General features: G+C 36.6%; 1 protein-coding gene across 6 annotated transcripts in view; it reads right to left on the reverse strand.

The window, feature by feature from the left end:
- The window catches only part of GAS2 (growth arrest specific 2), a 134846-nt gene that overhangs the window by 105372 nt on the left and 10940 nt on the right, over positions 1-18534 (reverse strand). For all 6 annotated transcript variants that reach the window (XM_026018187.2, XM_072725380.1, XM_072725384.1 and 3 more), the window contains exons 2-3: positions 15638-15802; positions 4139-4260 (exon numbers count right to left, since the gene is read on the reverse strand). In XM_026018187.2, the coding sequence (XP_025873972.1) occupies positions 4139-4260; positions 15638-15782 (267 nt within the window). In that variant the 5' untranslated portion in view covers positions 15783-15802. The remainder of the gene's footprint in view (positions 1-4138; positions 4261-15637; positions 15803-18534) is intronic.

Consider the following 18534-nt stretch of genomic DNA (forward strand, 5'->3'; position numbering starts at 1 on the left):
AGCCACATATAGATGACTCGAGATTATTCACAGCTGAGATTTTCTTTTCAAGAAAAACCTTTTATTTACTTCTACCACACTCTCTTGTTCTCTCAGAGGTATCAGGAGTAAACACACATTTCTGGATTTCTCTGAAATCAATCTTGATAAGATGTTCTCTAAACAAAATGTGCTATTGATTTTTGAGGGTAAAAACTCTAATCTCTATGTTTTATTTAATTCCTGGATGGTAAAACATCCTGAGGTAGTGTTATCTTGCAGCCCAGAGAACTAGATATTCTTGATGGGCAAATGTGCTATGGACATTCTATCTGACTAGGATGTTCTTTCCCCCAAACAAGGACTGAATTCTACATTTAGATGGTGAATGTTCAGTTCCTTCCTTGGAGCATAATGTAGCATTCTACTAGGTAACAGAACTTCTTTTTTTGTCTTTTCCCTTCATGTGCTTCAAAACTGATCTAACCACCCAGGGCTCTTTGAAGTCAAAGGAAGCTCTGAACCCAGGGAAACTCTGATGTCTGGGGCAGGGACTCTCAAGATAAATGAGACAAACAGAAAGGAATGTTAGGAGAAAAAGAGAGGTTGAACCCTTTGAATGTCGTGCACCGTGTTCATGCCCCAGTGGTTGAATCTTGTACACAAATCAGAAAGTCATGACTGGTGGAAAAAGAACACAGTAAATAGATAATAACAAGCGGTTCATGCAGCTGAATTCTATCTGGACCAGGAAGTGAAAGTTCATACATCAGTGTAGCGATTATGCTGTCTTGATCGGAGATGCCAACTTTGAGTCAGGTAACCAGGGGTCAAAAAGAATAAAATCTGACCTTGGACTTATCGCTTATTTTGGTTTTCTCACCCCAATAGGATACTGGAAAGATTAGTTTGGGTTAGATTTTTACCTTTCAAGGTCCTGTGCTCCAAGAATATTTTGTAGTTAAGAGTGAATTAATCATATTATGGTACATATAAACTAATCAAAATCAGATTGTATTGTAAACTGCTGCACACTAGTCTCAAATGTGTCTAGTTATTGCCTAATTCTGTGAAATTTCTACATTGTTTCCATGCAAAGTGAGAAAATACAAAGGCTAGGATTAACTACTGATAGTCAACAAACTCAAAGGGGCAATTTCTACTGAGCTACTGAAGCCTAGAAGAATCATAGGATATCATTTATTTTCATTCAGAGTATTTTATCAAGCCACAATAGGATATTATTCATGGATTTATAACTAAAATTTTAAATATGTAAACCGTCTAACATATCTATTAAGTATACTTGCAAATATTAGGAGTGTGTAAGTCACTCTTAACATGGACATACCTCACATATACCGGGCATAACTTCCTTGTTCAAATGTGTTTACACAGGTGTAAAAATCCCCAAATTAAAGATCAATCAGGAAAAGTAACAATATTGCTGTGAGAATGAGCATGTGAGATTTAAGTGCCAGGAGAAAATTACAAACGGCTTCCTGTGACATGACTTTTGATCCGGTTTGTGGTTGTTGTTTTTTTTTTTTTTTTTAAAGTAAATCCTTTTTAGCATCTCCCTAACACTGATTCATCAAAGGTATTGACCAACTTATCTGTCTTTATCACTATTGTTCCTAGATTTTAAAATGCCAAGGTGGAAAATAATAACACACACACACACACACACACACACACACACACATAAGCACGCAATACTGTAGTCTACAGGCTATTTATATGCAATTTGAAAGCCTCCTTTTTTTCTATGGATAATATGCAATGTAAACCTAACTGCCTGAGTTTTAGCAAATTTACTCTTGTTTAAAGTTAGATTTAATAACAGCCAAATGCTATATAATTTCATATAATGTCTATTTCTATTTTAGACAAAAGATGGATTGAAAACAAAATTATACTGGACTTACAAAAATGCTCATGTCAAACTTGGATGGGTTGACAAAATTATATTTATGACCCATAATCGCTATGAAGTATTAGCCATTTGGCTTCACATCTATTGAAAAATCTCTCATAAAATGCAAAAAAAAAAAAAAAAAACTAGCCTTCTTTGCATTTTTTTCATATAGTAAGACACATGCTATTTTGATTTAAGCTGCATATTGTTGGAAGTAAGTTGTGAAATATATAATTCTGCCAAGGACACAGAAGGTAATTCAGTCAAGAGTAACTGTGTCAACTTCTAACTCAGATTAAATTCGATTTTTTGAGCACTGAAAGTGAGTCATAAAGGGTACTTTTAAATCTACGTTTATTCAATTACCACAGTTGAGGTTATATACTAAAATATATTTATCATAATCAGAAAAAATTTAGACTTTATATTTAATTAAAAAATACTTCCTTGGGGTCAAGGAAGTATTTTGAGTTTAATAAATCCTTGCTGCAGTTTTACTCACTTTGAAAGGAAAACGTAATCTGTTTCTTTTTATATTTTATAGTTTTATTATAAAAATTATATAATTTGAAATGAATGTTTCAGAGGGAAAACAGCTATCAAAATCTTGATCCATAGCTATTCTCAACATCACATATTATCCTGGAGATTTAGGCAGAGCTTGGAAACATCCCCATCCCCAGGTTGCACCGCATAGGGATTTTTTTTTTTAAGATTTTTATCTATTGATTTGACACAGAGAGAGGAAGAGGACAAGGGGGGGGGTAGTGGCAGGCAGAGGGGAAAGGGAGAAGCAGGCCCCCCACAAAGCAGGGAGCCCCACGCAGGACTTGATCCCAGGTCCCTGGGATCACGACCTGAGTCGAAGGCAGATGCTCAACCGACTGAGCCACCCAGGCACCACCCCCTCATAGGGATTGATTCAGGATGTTCCGGCGCGGGAGCCCAGGCTGAGTAACTTTTAAAGATACACAATGATTCCAATGTGCAGCGACGTTTGGGGGCCACTGAAATAACTAATACTTTCAGAGAGCTCCTTTTAAGAGGAAAAGAAAATGGAGGGGCTTTGTATACAGCATATAATACTTTACAGAGTGATGTGAAATATAACCCCAAAGGAAGTACATGCTGTAAAAAAAAATACATTATTTTAAGAAGCTTGATTTTTGTTTGAATTTTAGTTGAACGATCACTAAAAAAAAAATACATAAGTAATCAGTGTCACTCTATTTTTTTGCCAGCATTATAGCCAATCTAACAATTCTTGAAATCTTCACCTTATTCATTTCAATTTTCATTTTCCTTTCACTTAAAGCTATTTTTTAACATTATTTTATTCTCAGTTGTTTCTTACTCTTTTTCCTTCTCTTTTAAAAATTAAGAAAAGTGTCACCTATCTTGTTTCCTTCAAAAATGATCAAGCACCAGGCTTTCATTATGTGCTTATAATCATCACAAAGGAACACATGGGGGCAGCTGGGTGGCTCAGTCGGTTATGTGTCTGACTCTTGATTCAGGCTCAGGTCATGATCTCAGGGCCGTGGGGTCGAGCCCCCTGGGGGTCTCTGTGCTCAGTGTGGAGTCTGCTTGAGATTCTCTCTCTCCCTCCCTCTCTATCCCTCCCACACTCCTGGCTCCAAGTGCATGTGTAGGGTGTGTGCTCGCTACCAGTATCTCTCTCTTTCTCTCAAATACATTAATTAATTTTTTTTAAAAAAAAAGAAGGAAGGAAAAAAGAAGAAGTGCAGAAAGAAATCTGAGCAGTCAAGAAAAAAAAAATTGTCCAAAGTGACTTAGTTCAATGCTACTCCTTATTTAAAAAAAAACAAAAATGTACACACTCTAGATGTGTTGTTCTAATAACCTGCCATAATAATCTATTTAGAAACAAAGACCGATCTCATAAATCTTTCTTGGCCACATCTTTTTCGTCACCTTGATGACATGAATTATTTCTGGGCTAAATTTGTAATCGATACATCAGATTCAACCAGCTTATACACAGTACTTGTTTTGTTATTAACACCAACAATTTCCATAACCTTCTAGTTAATTAGACTTACCAAAAGGATTATGTAATTTATGTAATTAGAGTGCAAATAACATGCTGCCTAATTAAAATGCACCCTCTGTGTTTCCTTAATATATCCATTGACAACAAAATACTAAAATTAAACTCTGTTCATAAGCAACTAGAAATGTAATCCACCTCCTGAATGATTCTGCCTGGGGACCTCTTACCTTTGGAGGCTTATTAGCATCCATGCCCTCTTTGAATTTCTCCTGCACAGTTTCTGCAAGTTGACAGAGCAAGGCACCATTATCCAATTTCTCCATAAAAGTTTCTGCTGTAATCTCCTTCCCTGCAATGACATAAAGAAGCGTTATAAAAGCACAATCATTCCCTGTTGCACATGTGACATGCCTGCCAACACAGTTGACACGGTTTTTATCACCAAAATTTCTATTCCAGCTGAGTTACATATCTCTGGGATGGGAACTCAAGGACAGAACGGTTCTTTGGAATTTTAGATTTTCCTTCGGTGGCATGAATCTCAGGGTTTTATATTTTCATAACACAATTTCAACCGCATAGAAAGTTTTATTTCGTGTTAAAAGCAGCAAAATGATACCCTACGGGAGAGTCCCACCGCTTGGCAATAGGAATAAAAACCAGCCAGTCAATGAAACCCACACAGTTTTACCAGTGGTCACACTACCCGACCTCTGAGGTTCATTCAAGGCTCATCCTCAACAGGCCCTGTGCTCACCCTGGCCTGCAGGGCGGAGGCAGAAGCAGAACGGGCATCCTGTGGTCTGCTCACATCTTGGATTACAAGAACCCCGGAGCTCTCGTTTCTTAAGTAGAGTCGTGGTGCATCAAAAATCAACCACCACTGGCAACTGCAGTAGTGTGGCCAATGCAGAAGCCACATTTCTAGGTTCTACTGAGCTTGTTTTCCTGATTAAGATGAGGCCGGCAAAACCCACAGGAGTGATAGACTCTGAAACCCCCCATCGCTCACCATTCCTCTTCGTGCCCTCACCTTTGAACAGTGGGTCCTCAGGCCCAGTCTCTGTTCTTCTCTTCCCTCAAACCCTCTCAGCTTCTACTACTGCTCTTAGGCACATGACTCACAGTTGTCTGTCCCTGACATTTTAACCAGTGACAAGGCTGTTTTCTTTCCTATCATCTTCCACAATGTATTTTTTTGCTTCTTCTTTTTCCTTTTATTTTATAGGGTTTCATTGCGATATAACTCCCACACCTTACAATTCACCCATTTAAAGTGTGTCATTCAGGGGCTTTTAGTGCATTCAGAGTTGTGTGACCATCACCACCACCAATTTCAGAACATCTTATCACCCCTCAAAGGAGCCCTATCTCCTTTATCTATATCACCCCTGACTCCTTCTTCCCCTCAGCCTTATAAACCCACTATTTTTTTTTCTTGCATACTCCCCAAATTCATCTTTCCCAAAGCTCTCTCCTTTTCCTGGTGCTCTAATTCTCTAAGTTTCAGCATATTTTATTTTCCTGCCTTAATTTCCTAGAACTTAGTAGTCACAAGTCCTTGTAGACTCATGCTTCCTCCTGTTTCTGGTACCATAATCTCAATAAAAATGTTTGTGATTTGATACCTAAACCTCAAGCAACGAAAGCAATGGCTATTCCTTGTACCCTCAACTTCTCTCTCCAATACGTATCACACTCATTGCTAAAATTACTGTGGCTAAACACCGCCCTCACTGGGGCATTACACTACTTCACTGCATAGTCCCTAATCTTCTCTTCCACCAAAAATATGAAATCTATCCACTTGAACATATCCAAAGGCTGACCCCTATGCCTCTAACCCACCTCTCTAATCGACCATCCTTATACCCTCTCCGATTCTTAGTTTGCACCCTGCCTTCACAGTTCCTCCAGCAAGGCCTTCCCATTCCTACTGTCATGCCTTTTTTCCTGGCCTGGCCCCTGCCTACGATGTCCTCCTCCCTTGTATCTGCCCCACCAAGTTCTATCTTGCCTTAATCAAAAAGCCAGAAAGATTTTCCCAGTGCATTCTGATCTCTTTTCTATATGGTGGCACTCAAGGGCAACACTCATTCTGGCAACTTCTCAAACCTCCTCTATTGCTAATAATTATGTCTTGTGTAAAGTTCTTGTCTTCCTCAAACCTCTTGGGGCATGTTGTGTGTGTGTGTGCGTGTGCACACACGCACATTCCTGCAGAGGTAAATATAATGTTATTACCATCGTAGGCACCTAGGAAATGTGTCCAGTGAGCATGTAAATTAACAAATGAAGAAATAAACTGCTGAAAAACTTTGAGAAAATGTTGGGTATTATTTTTGTAAAAAGTAGTTAAGTTGGAGCTAAGAAAAAAAAAAAGGAGCACCTTAAAGTTTTGTAGTGAGACTCTCACAGTATTAGCTTTAATCTTAAGAAAAATGCATGCAGCTCAATTCCATGAACACTTAAAAATACTACCCAACTGGAACACAGATAAACTACTGGCTTAAAGTTAAACTCTCACGATATGTAATATATTTGCATTGCAAGAAACATCTGTTTGAAATTTTTTTTTGACCGTTTTGGGGGAAGGGCAGGTAAAGGAGGAAGGAAAGGAAAAAAAAGAAAGGAAAGAAGGAAAGAAAATCACCTTTTTAAAAATGTTCTTTTCTCCCTACTGGATACTTCACATTTTAGCCCCCAGTTAGGATAATGACTTCTGCAGGTGGCAAAACATCAGTAGCTCTAACTACTCACCACAGAAGTAGCCTGTACAAAACGACTATTATTTCAAAATCGTATGCAGCTCAACTTCATTCAGGAATGAAAGTAATATTCTCAAGATACGAAAAGCCAGCACAACAAAATTTGTATTATGCATTCACCATATTGGCCTGCATTTGCTAATAAGACAGTTATTTTGGAAATAGGTATTTTGGAAAAATAAATATTAGAAATATTTGCAAATTGCCAATTAAATTTCAAGGTAAAGAAAGTAAATTTTGCTCCAAATTGTCAAATGATTCCTTTATAAATTACTTATAAGATTCTCTACATTTGACAGAGGTCTTTAGGTATTTGTATTTCATTATATTCATGGCAATTTAAAGATTCTATTCATAATGTTAAGTGACAAGATGATTACAATTAATTTAAAAGAACTTGTAAAGTATAAAAAGAAAAATGCCTTGCATTAAAAGGTTATTAGCAATTTCTCAAAAGGTATGATTGTTGCGTTTTATGTGTTATACCTGAAAATTTTTAGTTATCCCGATTTTCATGAATACTTGAAGAAAGAATTTACATTAAACATCTGTATCTAATGAAAAATATATTAGGTGTCAGCTTTCAATTCTGTGTATTTTATAGCTCCAAGGGTGGATTTTTTTTTTTTTTTTTGCTAAAACAGACACTGGTACATACTTTACAGTTGAAACATACTACCTCAAATGAAGGAAAAATGCAAGATGGAGAAGTTCTTTTTTTTTTTAATCTTCATATGTAATATATTTTCCACTCAAAGAATCATAAGATACACATATTAAACATACATTATAATCATAAGAAATCAACATAAGTTCTATTTGGAATGTTATATTATCTCACTCTTATTACATTAATATTACTAACAATTTTTTAAAAAATCATTACATAAAAGTTAGCTCAATTTAACCATGAGAAGTCCATTAGAACAAACTATATGAAGCAGTAATTACAATTTCTTGAGTAAACATTGTAAAAAGCTAACTATCTCTGTTAGGCAAAACCAGATCTTCTTTAATCAGAATTGTGTGGCTCTTTTGAGACATGAGATTATAAATATGAGATGCAGTAGGATTCTAGAACCATAGAATCACTTCTTCCCCAGCTCTGTCCTTCCGTGTTATTGGTGTGTTTAGGAAAAGATAGGGCAATGCATAGATACAATTAAATCATCTTGGAGTACCGACTGATCCACGCCGAAGCAAAAAGACTATTGATGGACACCGAGGCTCCTTCCACAGTTTGGCTATTGTGGCCATTGCTGATAGAAACATCGGGGTGCAGGTGTCCCGACGTTTCGTTGAATGGATAAAGAAGATGTGGTTTATGTATACAATGGAATATTACTCAGCAATTAGAAACGACAAATACCCACCATTTGCTTCAACGTGGATGGAACTGGAGGGTATTATGCTGAGTGAAATAAGTCAATCGGAGAAGGACAAGCAGTGTATGTTCTCATTCATTTGGGGAATATAAATAATAGTGAAAGGGAATATAAAGGAAGGGAGAAGAAATGTTGGGAAATATCAGGAAGGGAGACAGAACATAAAGACTCCTAACTCGGGGAAACGAACTAGGGGTGGTGGAAGGGGGGAGGAGGGCGGGTGTTGGAGGGGAATGGGTGACGGGCACTGAGGTGGACACTTGACGGGATGAGCACTGGGTGTTTTTCTGTATGTTGGTAAATTGAACACCAATAAAAATTAATTAAAAAAAAAATTAAAAAAAAAAAAAAGACTATTGACTTGAACGTTAATCTAAAATAGCCTAGTCTAACGATGTCTGGGTGGCTCAGTTGCGTAAGCTTCTGACTCTTGATCTCAGCTCAGGTCTTGATCTCAGGATTATGAGTTCAAGCCCCATGTTGGTCTCCATGCTGGGTGTGGAGCCTACTTAAAAAAAAAATTGCCTAGTCTAAAAGTAATACCTTTACTTCTTGAGTTCATAATTGTGGACTTTGATCTCCCTACCATCAATTCAGTCATGACTGACAGCCTGCCAATAGACAAAGATCAAGGAATTTGGTTAAAGATTGTGGTTATTTCCTCATAAAATGGCAGGGCACAATCATATGAAGTAAAGATCTGCCTGAAATTTCTTTGTCAACTAACTAAATCAGAACACATGCTTATACACATCAGTGTATTCTTCCCAGAAATACGAGCTTGCCATAATTTCCATAATGATTAAGTATCAATCTGTAGTGTTTTAGACTGGAGCCACCTGAAAAAGAATCCTTTTTCTCTTCTACTTTGCTGAGAAAAAAAAGTTTTCCTCCCAATAAATTAGCAGTACTAAACTCAGGTTCCTAAATACATATGGTAACATCTAATAATGGTATTTAACATTTGAGACTTAACTATATGCCAGGCACATTATAATTATTCATCTGTTTAATCTCCTCACCAATCTGTAAAGCAGGTGCTTTTTATTGTAGCCATTTTACAGATTATGAAAACTGAAGTTTTAGATTCAGTAATCTGCTAAAAATTACTCAGTGAATCTGGATCTTTAAACCATGATGTCTAGCATTAGAGTCTAGTGTTCTTAGCCACTATGCTTGGCTACTTAAACAAGTATTTTGCTAACTACATAAAAGACTATTTTCTACAATAAAGCGTTCTCCCTAATTCTGTAGTTTTTTTCTCTGCAGAAACTCCACCAAAAGCCCTTCAGAAACAATAACAACAACCAAAAATCACTTGGGGCTGAAAACTGAAGAGAAGTCCATGGTGTAGACCGGAGAATGGCTGAGAGAGTCACTCAGGCATGTTCTGATGTGTGGCCTGGTTCATTGAGGAAGAAGACTAGGGTATATCATCTCTACAGCTGATCCAGACGGGACCAAACTCTATTCCAAACTCAAGGGCACTTCCTTCCAGCAGATTTCTCTAATTGGAGAACTCAAACCAATCTGTTCATCTCTTTTCTTAACTCAGATTATTCAGTGTTTTGAAGGTTGGGAAATAGGATATCATTCATTATACCCAGAAGTCCTAGATCAGCACCTGCTCCCCACTGATTCCATCCTGCATTTATATGAAGAAAAGATAAAGCTGCTTCTGTTTGAAAAGTTGGGTTAAAAAAAATGAGGCAGTATCTCTCTCAAAGCTGTCAACTTGTGAACATGAATCTGATTCTTTAAACTTTTGAACCAGCATAAGTTACCACCTTTCTTAAAGAATTTTTATTGACTAGATCAAGAATATGGGAACTCTGCATGATAAGGATCTGGTAATGGGCTTTAAGAAAAAAGAAAGAAAAGCTGAACTCATTAGACAGCAGTTGCATTTGACAACAGCAACTCCAATAAATAGGTGCTTAACTTTTTAATGCTGAAATAGGTTAATTTTAGAAATAAGTGAAAATTCTAAAATATTATATATTGATCACATTAAGCATATAACAACTAGATTTTTCTTTCTGTGCATGTAAGAAAGTCAGACAAAGGGTAAATGATCATCATATCAATTATTATGATGTATTTCTAAATTTAAGTGAAATCAATTAAACATAACATAATTTGTAATAGATTTTATGATTTACTCAGTCTCTGCATATAGCCAAATACATATATCTTTAAACAATCTTTAAAAACAATGTCAGTTTCTTTGATACTTAATAACTAAAATCTTTTCTCAAAAATATATTGCCATATGGTTCATATTAGTGTTATTAACTAAATACTGATTAAAGATAAAGGTAGACCATTATTTTCAAATGATTAAAGAAACACAGTGAAATATACCATTTGAGAGCACTTACATTAGTATTCTCATTTCAAAGTTAAGCCAACAACAATCTTCAAGACTCCATGAGCAATCAGGAAATTCATAGAATGTGCCTCATCTATTTGAATGATGGGTGGATACTATAATCTGGGACTGTTAATTTAATAATATGCTGTTTACTCAAAGTGATAACCAAATGATCACTCAAGATTTTTTTGTACAATGATTTGATGTTCAGACATGTCCTAAGGACACAGTTAAATAACCATGGCCAATACCAAGTTCATGAACAAAAATAACAAAACATAAGACTGCAAATAAATATGAAATGTATATATTTAATGTGTAGCAGGGGACAGTGGCCAAAGAAATGTTCTATAGGGAAGAATAAAGGGATCCTTTCTGAAAGTTGGTAATAAATGCTCCATGGTGCCAGCCCTTGGAAAACATACTTGGACTACAAAGAATATTTTCGATAAGATCAGTAGGTATTTCCAAGGATATGTGGGTAGTCAGTAAACATTACATGATGATCTTGCCATGAATCAAGTTGGTATGCTATCTCATAAATAAATCCCAACTACCATAACTATTTATTCATCCTAACTAGTTAATTTATCACAAGATGGTTGGCATTTAATATTCTAATATATAAATTTTAATCTAGAAGTTTGCTACTGTTGATTTAATTCTATACCTAAATATAGGGTGGTATTTATTATTGTTACTGATTAAATAAGTAATAGTACCTGAAAATTATGTATTATACCTCCATACATGGCATGAATGTGAATATTAGTCTATGAACCAATGAAACGATTTTTTCTCTATCACACATTTTTAACTACCAAAGAAGTCTAAATATATTGAATGTTCTTTAAGAATCTACATATTACAAGTGACATTTTATATATAGGACCAGAAATACACGAATTTAGAAAACCACTAACAGGGGCACCTGGGTAGGTCAGTGGTTGAGCATCTGCCTTTGGCTCAGGTCATGATCCCAGGGTCCTGGGATGGAGTCCCACATCGGGCTCCCCGCAGGGAGCCTGGTTCTCCCTCTGCCTATGTCTCTGCCTCTGTGTATCTCTCATGAATAAATAAAATCTTTAAAAAAAACAACAACAACAAAAGAAAACCATTAACAAAAGAAACAAGTAAGGTCACATCATAATGGCAACATCTAATTAAAAGTTTTAATTTAGTATGTAAATGTCTACCTCTCCAAAAAATGCAGATACTTTACACAGAGACAGTACCAACTTTGAAACTATTTTCAAAACATCTCTACCTTTCAAGTAGATGAAAAACAAGAATTAAAAGAGAGCTACAGAGTGTAAATTTGCAAATATTCGAGGTGATAAAACTGTCACTAATAAATAATTTTAAAATTTCCTTTAATGGCTCATTTCCAAAATATGTAAAATCTAAATGTATCTATTATGTGTAATACAAATATCTTCTACCACAGCCATACTTTTTTGAGTTTTTGAAGATGGAGGTAGACCATTATTTTCAAATTATTAAAGAAACACAAGTGAAATGAACAATTTCAGAGCATTTACATTACTATATTCATTTCAAAGTTAAGCCAACTTAGTTTTCTTAACTCCAAATGTTTTACCACTTTAAAACAATCTCAAGTTATTGGTCTACTTTCTAAGTTACCATGAGGATATTTATGTGAAAGTCATTATCTATCTACTTCTATGAATTTAAGTCAACACAGGGTTGTTGACTTTCTTGACTATGTCTTGAAGTTAAGATTCCTTTTCTGAGGAAATTTCACAAGCCATCAGCTGCATTTTTGTTACCAACTACTAGCATTATTTTCTTTTCTTTTTATTCTTTAAAAAAAAAGATTATTCACTTATGTAAATTGTGTTCTCCCTGTTTATGCATATTGATGATCTCAAACTGGGTCTCAAGAGATGGATTTCTTGGAAACCTAGACTTTTGGAACTGGAAAGGACATTAGAGATCATCCACTCCAGGCCCTTCATTTTATGGTTGAGGACACTGAGCCCAGAAAAGATAGCTGAGTGACTTTGGGCAAATTTCCTACTGAGTGGCAGAGCCAGAATCAGAAGCCAGGTCTCCTGACACCCATTTAGGAGCCAGGTCTCCTGACTTTGAGTCCAAGGATCTTTCCATTACACACACACTGACTCTCTATTCTTTGAGGATGTCTTGGGCTGCTTACCCTGATCAAACTGCTTTGTAAATGATTACATTCACCAAATAAAATACCTCTGATGACAAGTCATGGGGCCTTGGAACATGCCTATACAATCAGGCTATACTCTAATGATGATCTTTCCCTGCCTAGAACATGTCAATGACTCCTCCTTGACCGTACAATAAATTATTAAGCTCCTTAACACAATCTTCAAAGCAGTATGTGACCCACCCCCAACAAGTTGCATGAAATTCTCCCCCTCTTGATCACTGCTATTGATGCCAGCCTTCATTCAGTTCTTCCTGTTTCAGTACATGCCATTCCCTCCACTCAGGCTCTTCTCCCGTGCTTTGTCTGGCTAGCTATTAGTTATTCTTTAGTTCTTAGTTAAACAGAAAACCTTTTAGGAGCACCTGGGGGGCTCAGTGGTTGAGCATCTGCCTTTGGCTCAGGTCGTGATCCTGGGGTCCTGGGATGGAGTCTCCCTCTGCCTGTGTCTCTGCCTGTCTCCAGGGGGCCTCTCATGAATAAATAAATAAAATCTTTTATTAAAAAAGATCTTTTAAAGAGGACCTCCCCCCCCATCCCAAGCCCTCTGATGTTTTATTCCAATCCCATGGCATTCTTTTTACATTCTTTTTTTTTTTAATTTTATTTGAGAGAGAGAGAGAGAGAGCACAGAAGGAGAAGCAGACTCCCTGATGAATAGAATCCTGACATGGAGACTTGATCCTAGGACCCTGAGATCATGACTTGAGCCAAAGGCGGATGCTTGACCAACTGAGCCACCCAGGCATCCCTCTTTTTACATTATTATTGTAACCTGTATCTTTTAGTGTTTACAACAAACCCAATTCATGAATTATTTATATATTTATACGTTTCTTTTTCAATCTATTTCAAGCCCTAAAAGAACAGGCACTCTTATTCCTAATCACTCAGCAGACTGTGCCTAAAACACAGTTAATTACAATGCTAAGTATTTACTAGCTAGTTGATCATTATGTGCCAGATCTTGTTCTAAAGCTGGTGATCTCATTCAAATTTCCAACAATCCTATGAGGTTGGTACCAGTACTATAGTTATGTTACTGGTGACAAAGCTGGGGCACAGTGCATTAGGACACTTGCCTAGGATCACAGGGCTGGTAACTTGCGGAGGGGAGATTTGAATTCAAGCATTCTGATTCCAGAGTCTATTTTTTAGACCAATATATGCTGCAGCGCACTCAAATATTTGTTGAATACACAGACTTACCCACAAAATCAAAGTGATGCTATCATTGAACTATATACAAATGGCATAACAGCGACAAAACCTTCAGTATTTAAAATATGCCCAGCACTAAGTAGTACACATATTGTAACCATGTAAGCCCACAACAGCCCTGTCAAGGGGACACTACTATTATTACCACTTTCCCAATGAGGAGACTGAGGCACACAGAGAGGTCAAGCAACTTGCCCAAGATCATATTGCTAATCAGTGGCAGATCTGGGGTTCAAACACAACGAGCAGTGGTTGTAACTTCCCTTCTATGCTGCTGTCCTTGCCGCAGCCTGTATCTGAGGACAGCTCAACGTCAGTAACCAATTACTTATGTAACGATCACTAGTGAACCCTCGAAAGACAAAAAAATTCTAAAAAAAAAAAGAGAGAAAGAGAAAAAAAATCCATCTGTTCAAACTTGACTCCCTGTATGTGATGAAGATAAAAACTCCTTTTTTTTTGTACCAATGTCTTACGAAAAGGGGATAGCCCCTTCCTTTTAGCAGATATAGTGCCATAGCACAGGAAAGGGTCTTGCTGAGAATGCCTCCTGCATCTCTGCCTTTACCTGTGGCTGGGACCCCTGGTGAAGGCTATAACCTGCACACCCATACGCAGTAGCTCTGGCTACACAACATAGAGTCGTCAAAAACAGTGTACACACTGAGGAAAAAAGGAGACATCTGCCCTTAGGATGAAGGCTTTAAAAAAAAAAAAAAAAAAACCTGCAAAACTCCAGAGCCATGGTGAACAAAAGGAAAATTTTGCTAAAATGTGATAAAATCTTGCCGAACCTTGTTAAAACCTTGCTAGGACTTTAGATAAACAGGATGCTCCCCACTAAGCTCCTTAGTTTCATCAGCTAGAAAGTGGGGATAAAAAAAAAAAAACTTGCCTTGAAGGATTCCTTAAACAAGAAAATCACATTAGTGAAATCCCTTCTGCAAATGATAAAGCACCACATGAATTCTATGTTTGCTCAATATTCAAATCTTCTATGTCAGATGTCTATAAGGATCCTTCCCTCAGGTTTTCATTCTGTTCACTGTCAAAAACTGCCGGTGAAAACAGTGCTGTTGTACATGGTGATCCTTTAAATGCATGATTCCATCTCGCACATGGTTGAAATTTTATCCCTCAAATATGGCAGCACCATAGAAACAGAAAAGAAGAGGCAGGCTTAACAAGAGGCAAGCCTTTTTCTCAGAGACAACTTTTGGAAGACTACTTCAAAACCAAAAGTGAAATGAGAAAGAAAAATTTCAGTTCAAGGCTGGATGACCCCAGGTAGCTCATTTAGACAAAGGATAGATGTTTTTGTTCTAGAGTCTGGGTATTCAGCAGTTTCAGAAGGTGTCCTATGAAAGTAGGGCAAAGCAATCCAGTTTTGGAAGTCAGATTTCACATACTGTGGCCTGTGTACAACGTCAAAAGAACAGGGCAAATTGGTCAGCCGCACGAGAGAAAGTAAGCGGAGATATAAATAAAGAAATAAAAAATAAATCAGATCAACATGCAGATGAAACAAGCCACTGGACCACACTTTTCCACATTTCAAGGTATGACAGTGGAATTACTAAGCCCAGTTAACATAAGAGATATTGAGAAATTCATTTAAATCTTCCACATGCTTCAGGTTTCCCAGATGCAAAATCCAAATAATGCAATCTTTCTTCCCAAGGAGCTGTCACATGCTTAGGTGAAGGACACGACATGAGGGAAGAAAAAAACAAACCTGTTATCTTTGCTCCCCAAATGAGATCTTATAACCTTACCTAATAGATTGGTTAACCACAAGGCCAGATCTTCTTTCATCGGGAGCAAATTAGCTTCATGTCTGCTGGCCAGCCATTGGCTATACTGATGCATATCAGAGAGGCCAGGTCCACTGCGTACCTTTGGGCTCAGAGCAGTGCACATTATTTATCCACCTGTAGTACCTGTTTAGGAAACAAACAAACAAAAAAAAGCAGTTGCCTTTTATATAGATGTCTCTTGTTAAAATCTTTCTGCCAATGACGGAGAAAGGAACCAGGTCCATGGGACGTTTTGATGACAGGTCAGGTTATTAATTATTAAACCCCATGAAACACTATTTGCTTTTTTCTGTACTGAGCCTATCACTTTTGACCAACCACCTGGTAGGAAACAGCAGCAATCTAAGGCCAACTAGCAAAATCAAACACTGAGCTCTAAGCTCATATAAAACATCATACTGGGAGAAGTCAGCTTGTAAGGCAAGAAAGTCCTCTGATTCAAAAGCAATAAAAATGGCTTGATTAAAATGTTAGCATCTAAATCATAAACTCCCAATGTTTCGGTTAATATTTGAAACCACAGATTTCCACAGAATTTTAGTACTGAGTGCAAGCAGGGACATAACTTGCACAATTTACTGTAAACATAAGGTCACTACTCTTAAAACTATTACCTGTAAGCTTAAACAGAGCACTTGGTTCTTTGCAGGTGGAGTCATGTTTAGAGAATTGAGGGGGAGACAGGGTAGACGGTGCCTTCAGAGAGTACCTACTACATTTTTCTCATTTTACACTTAACCAAAAAAAAAAAGAAGAAGAAAAAAGGAACGAGAGGATAGGTGACTTAACTAAAATCATGTATAGAAGATCATGGCAGAGTGAGGCTTGAACCTGGGTCTTCAGCATTATTTCCAGAATGATATATTTCACAAAATAGATTCATCAAGAACCCACATGATAACACAAGAATCCAGCACAATTCTAATAAGTAATGCCATAGGGTTTTCTTTTATCTTACTTTTACCTTCCCACCTTATATATTTTACAGACTAGTTTTGCTTGCAATCATCTTTCGAGCAGAAGTAGTTAAATGTCTTAGATCTACAAAATGAGTGATGATTTCATTAACCTGGCCACCTTATGAGTGGCGCAGTCGCCTGCATGGGTCATAGAGAAGATGTTTGAACGTACACGTGGCCTCGACACATAGCACTCAGTATGCAGCATTTATAGGACCTAAGACTATGCAAGTAATATTGAAGTAGCTAAGGTAAAAAAATCCATCAGTTTAACAATGTGGAAGACTCTATTCTGTACCCAAATAGTGCATATGAAACAACCGAGTGTATTATGAAATGATAATGAAAATGAACACATTTACATTTACAGCTGGCAAGAAGTATGATAGAATAAACTGGAGTTTCCAGCTGTATTTCAATATTTATATATTGATATATATACATGTATTTATATATTTATATTATACATAAAATATATATTTATATTTATATATTTTAAATTTACCAATACAAGTTGTATATACTTTTTGTCAGTTTTATTCCTTGAGACTTCACAAAGTATTCCTTTCTACTTAAAATCAAACTCTAAATCTCTTAGCATAGGTTAATTTTTTTTTGCCTTTTCAAGACTGCTTTTGAAAAAGAAATAAGACCACACTAGTGTTCAGAAAGTTGCAAAACGTGACTGTCTCCCAAACATTCTGCTGTAGTATCAGAAAAGACCGATGAAGTGGGTAATCAGCTAAAAAGCGTAATAAATGTATAATTTAAAATCAGAAGCAATTTTATTTCCAAAGCAATTAGGCTTTGGTATAACTTCTTGCAAAAAAAAATTATCATAAATTGTCTTTGAAAATACTTTTATAAGTCTCTATAGTATCTAATTATCTGAAGTGAGCCAGTGCAAATGTGAAATATTTTTAATACAATTTGTCATATGTTACTAAATTATCATTTCAGGAGCCAGAGTATCATCATTGCCTACTTTTTTGCAGTTTATCATCACATTATTCATATAATGTCCTGAACCTTTCTCCAAACCTTGTGATTAAATACCAGAAATCTAAAACATTTTTGCTCCAGTTCTTTTAAAAATAGAAAACAAGACATCTCCCTGTGGCTAGTTAGGATTCCTATACGCTGGCCAGCCCCCAAAACAAACATTTAAGTAATAATACATTTAAGCACATGATTCATACGTTTAAATAACTAATTGAAATCTTAAAAGGGTTACCTCAAAAATGCCTTTCTTCTCAAGACACAATCTCTCCCACTACTTTCCTGAAAGTGAGATGTGCTACTTCAGTAACCTTACCTACATCCTATTATGTGCTCTGCAAACTTCCATTTAAGCCCCAGAATCCTACCTTGCTCTGTAAAAGCAAGAAGACACCTCAGATTCTTAAGCTCATTGTCCAGCAAAGAATTCATCGAGGGATAGTTTACAGTAGGCCTAATGGCATGTAACAATTTCAATGAGCCAGAGGGACACAATCCTTCCCCTCAATGCTTCCAAACAGTGAAGTTTTTCTTTTCCTTGACAGTGGCACATTTATTTCTCCTGTAGTCTGTCCTGTATTTTGCCAGAAATGCAATTCAAACTATCTTCTAATATTTATAGATGATCATTAAGCAAAAACAGTAAGAGTAATTAAGCCATCTTCGTTTTGCTGCTTCGGATATAATCCAAATTGTATACAAAGGGGAGAAAACAGTAATAGGATTATATTTTTCCAGGAAGCAAAAGTGGGAGAAAGAAGGCTTAGTGGGTAATCAGCAGGTGACAAAAGTGAAACAAACATATGCCAAATATGCGGACACCTAAAGCCACTGTCATAGATAGGGACTTTTCTGTTTATGTGCCTTGGGAAAAAAAAAAAACAAACAAACAACTGG

The sequence above is a fragment of the Vulpes vulpes genome, chromosome 11, assembly GCF_048418805.1.
Source record: "Vulpes vulpes isolate BD-2025 chromosome 11, VulVul3, whole genome shotgun sequence".
Classification (NCBI taxonomy): Eukaryota; Metazoa; Chordata; class Mammalia; order Carnivora; family Canidae; genus Vulpes; species Vulpes vulpes.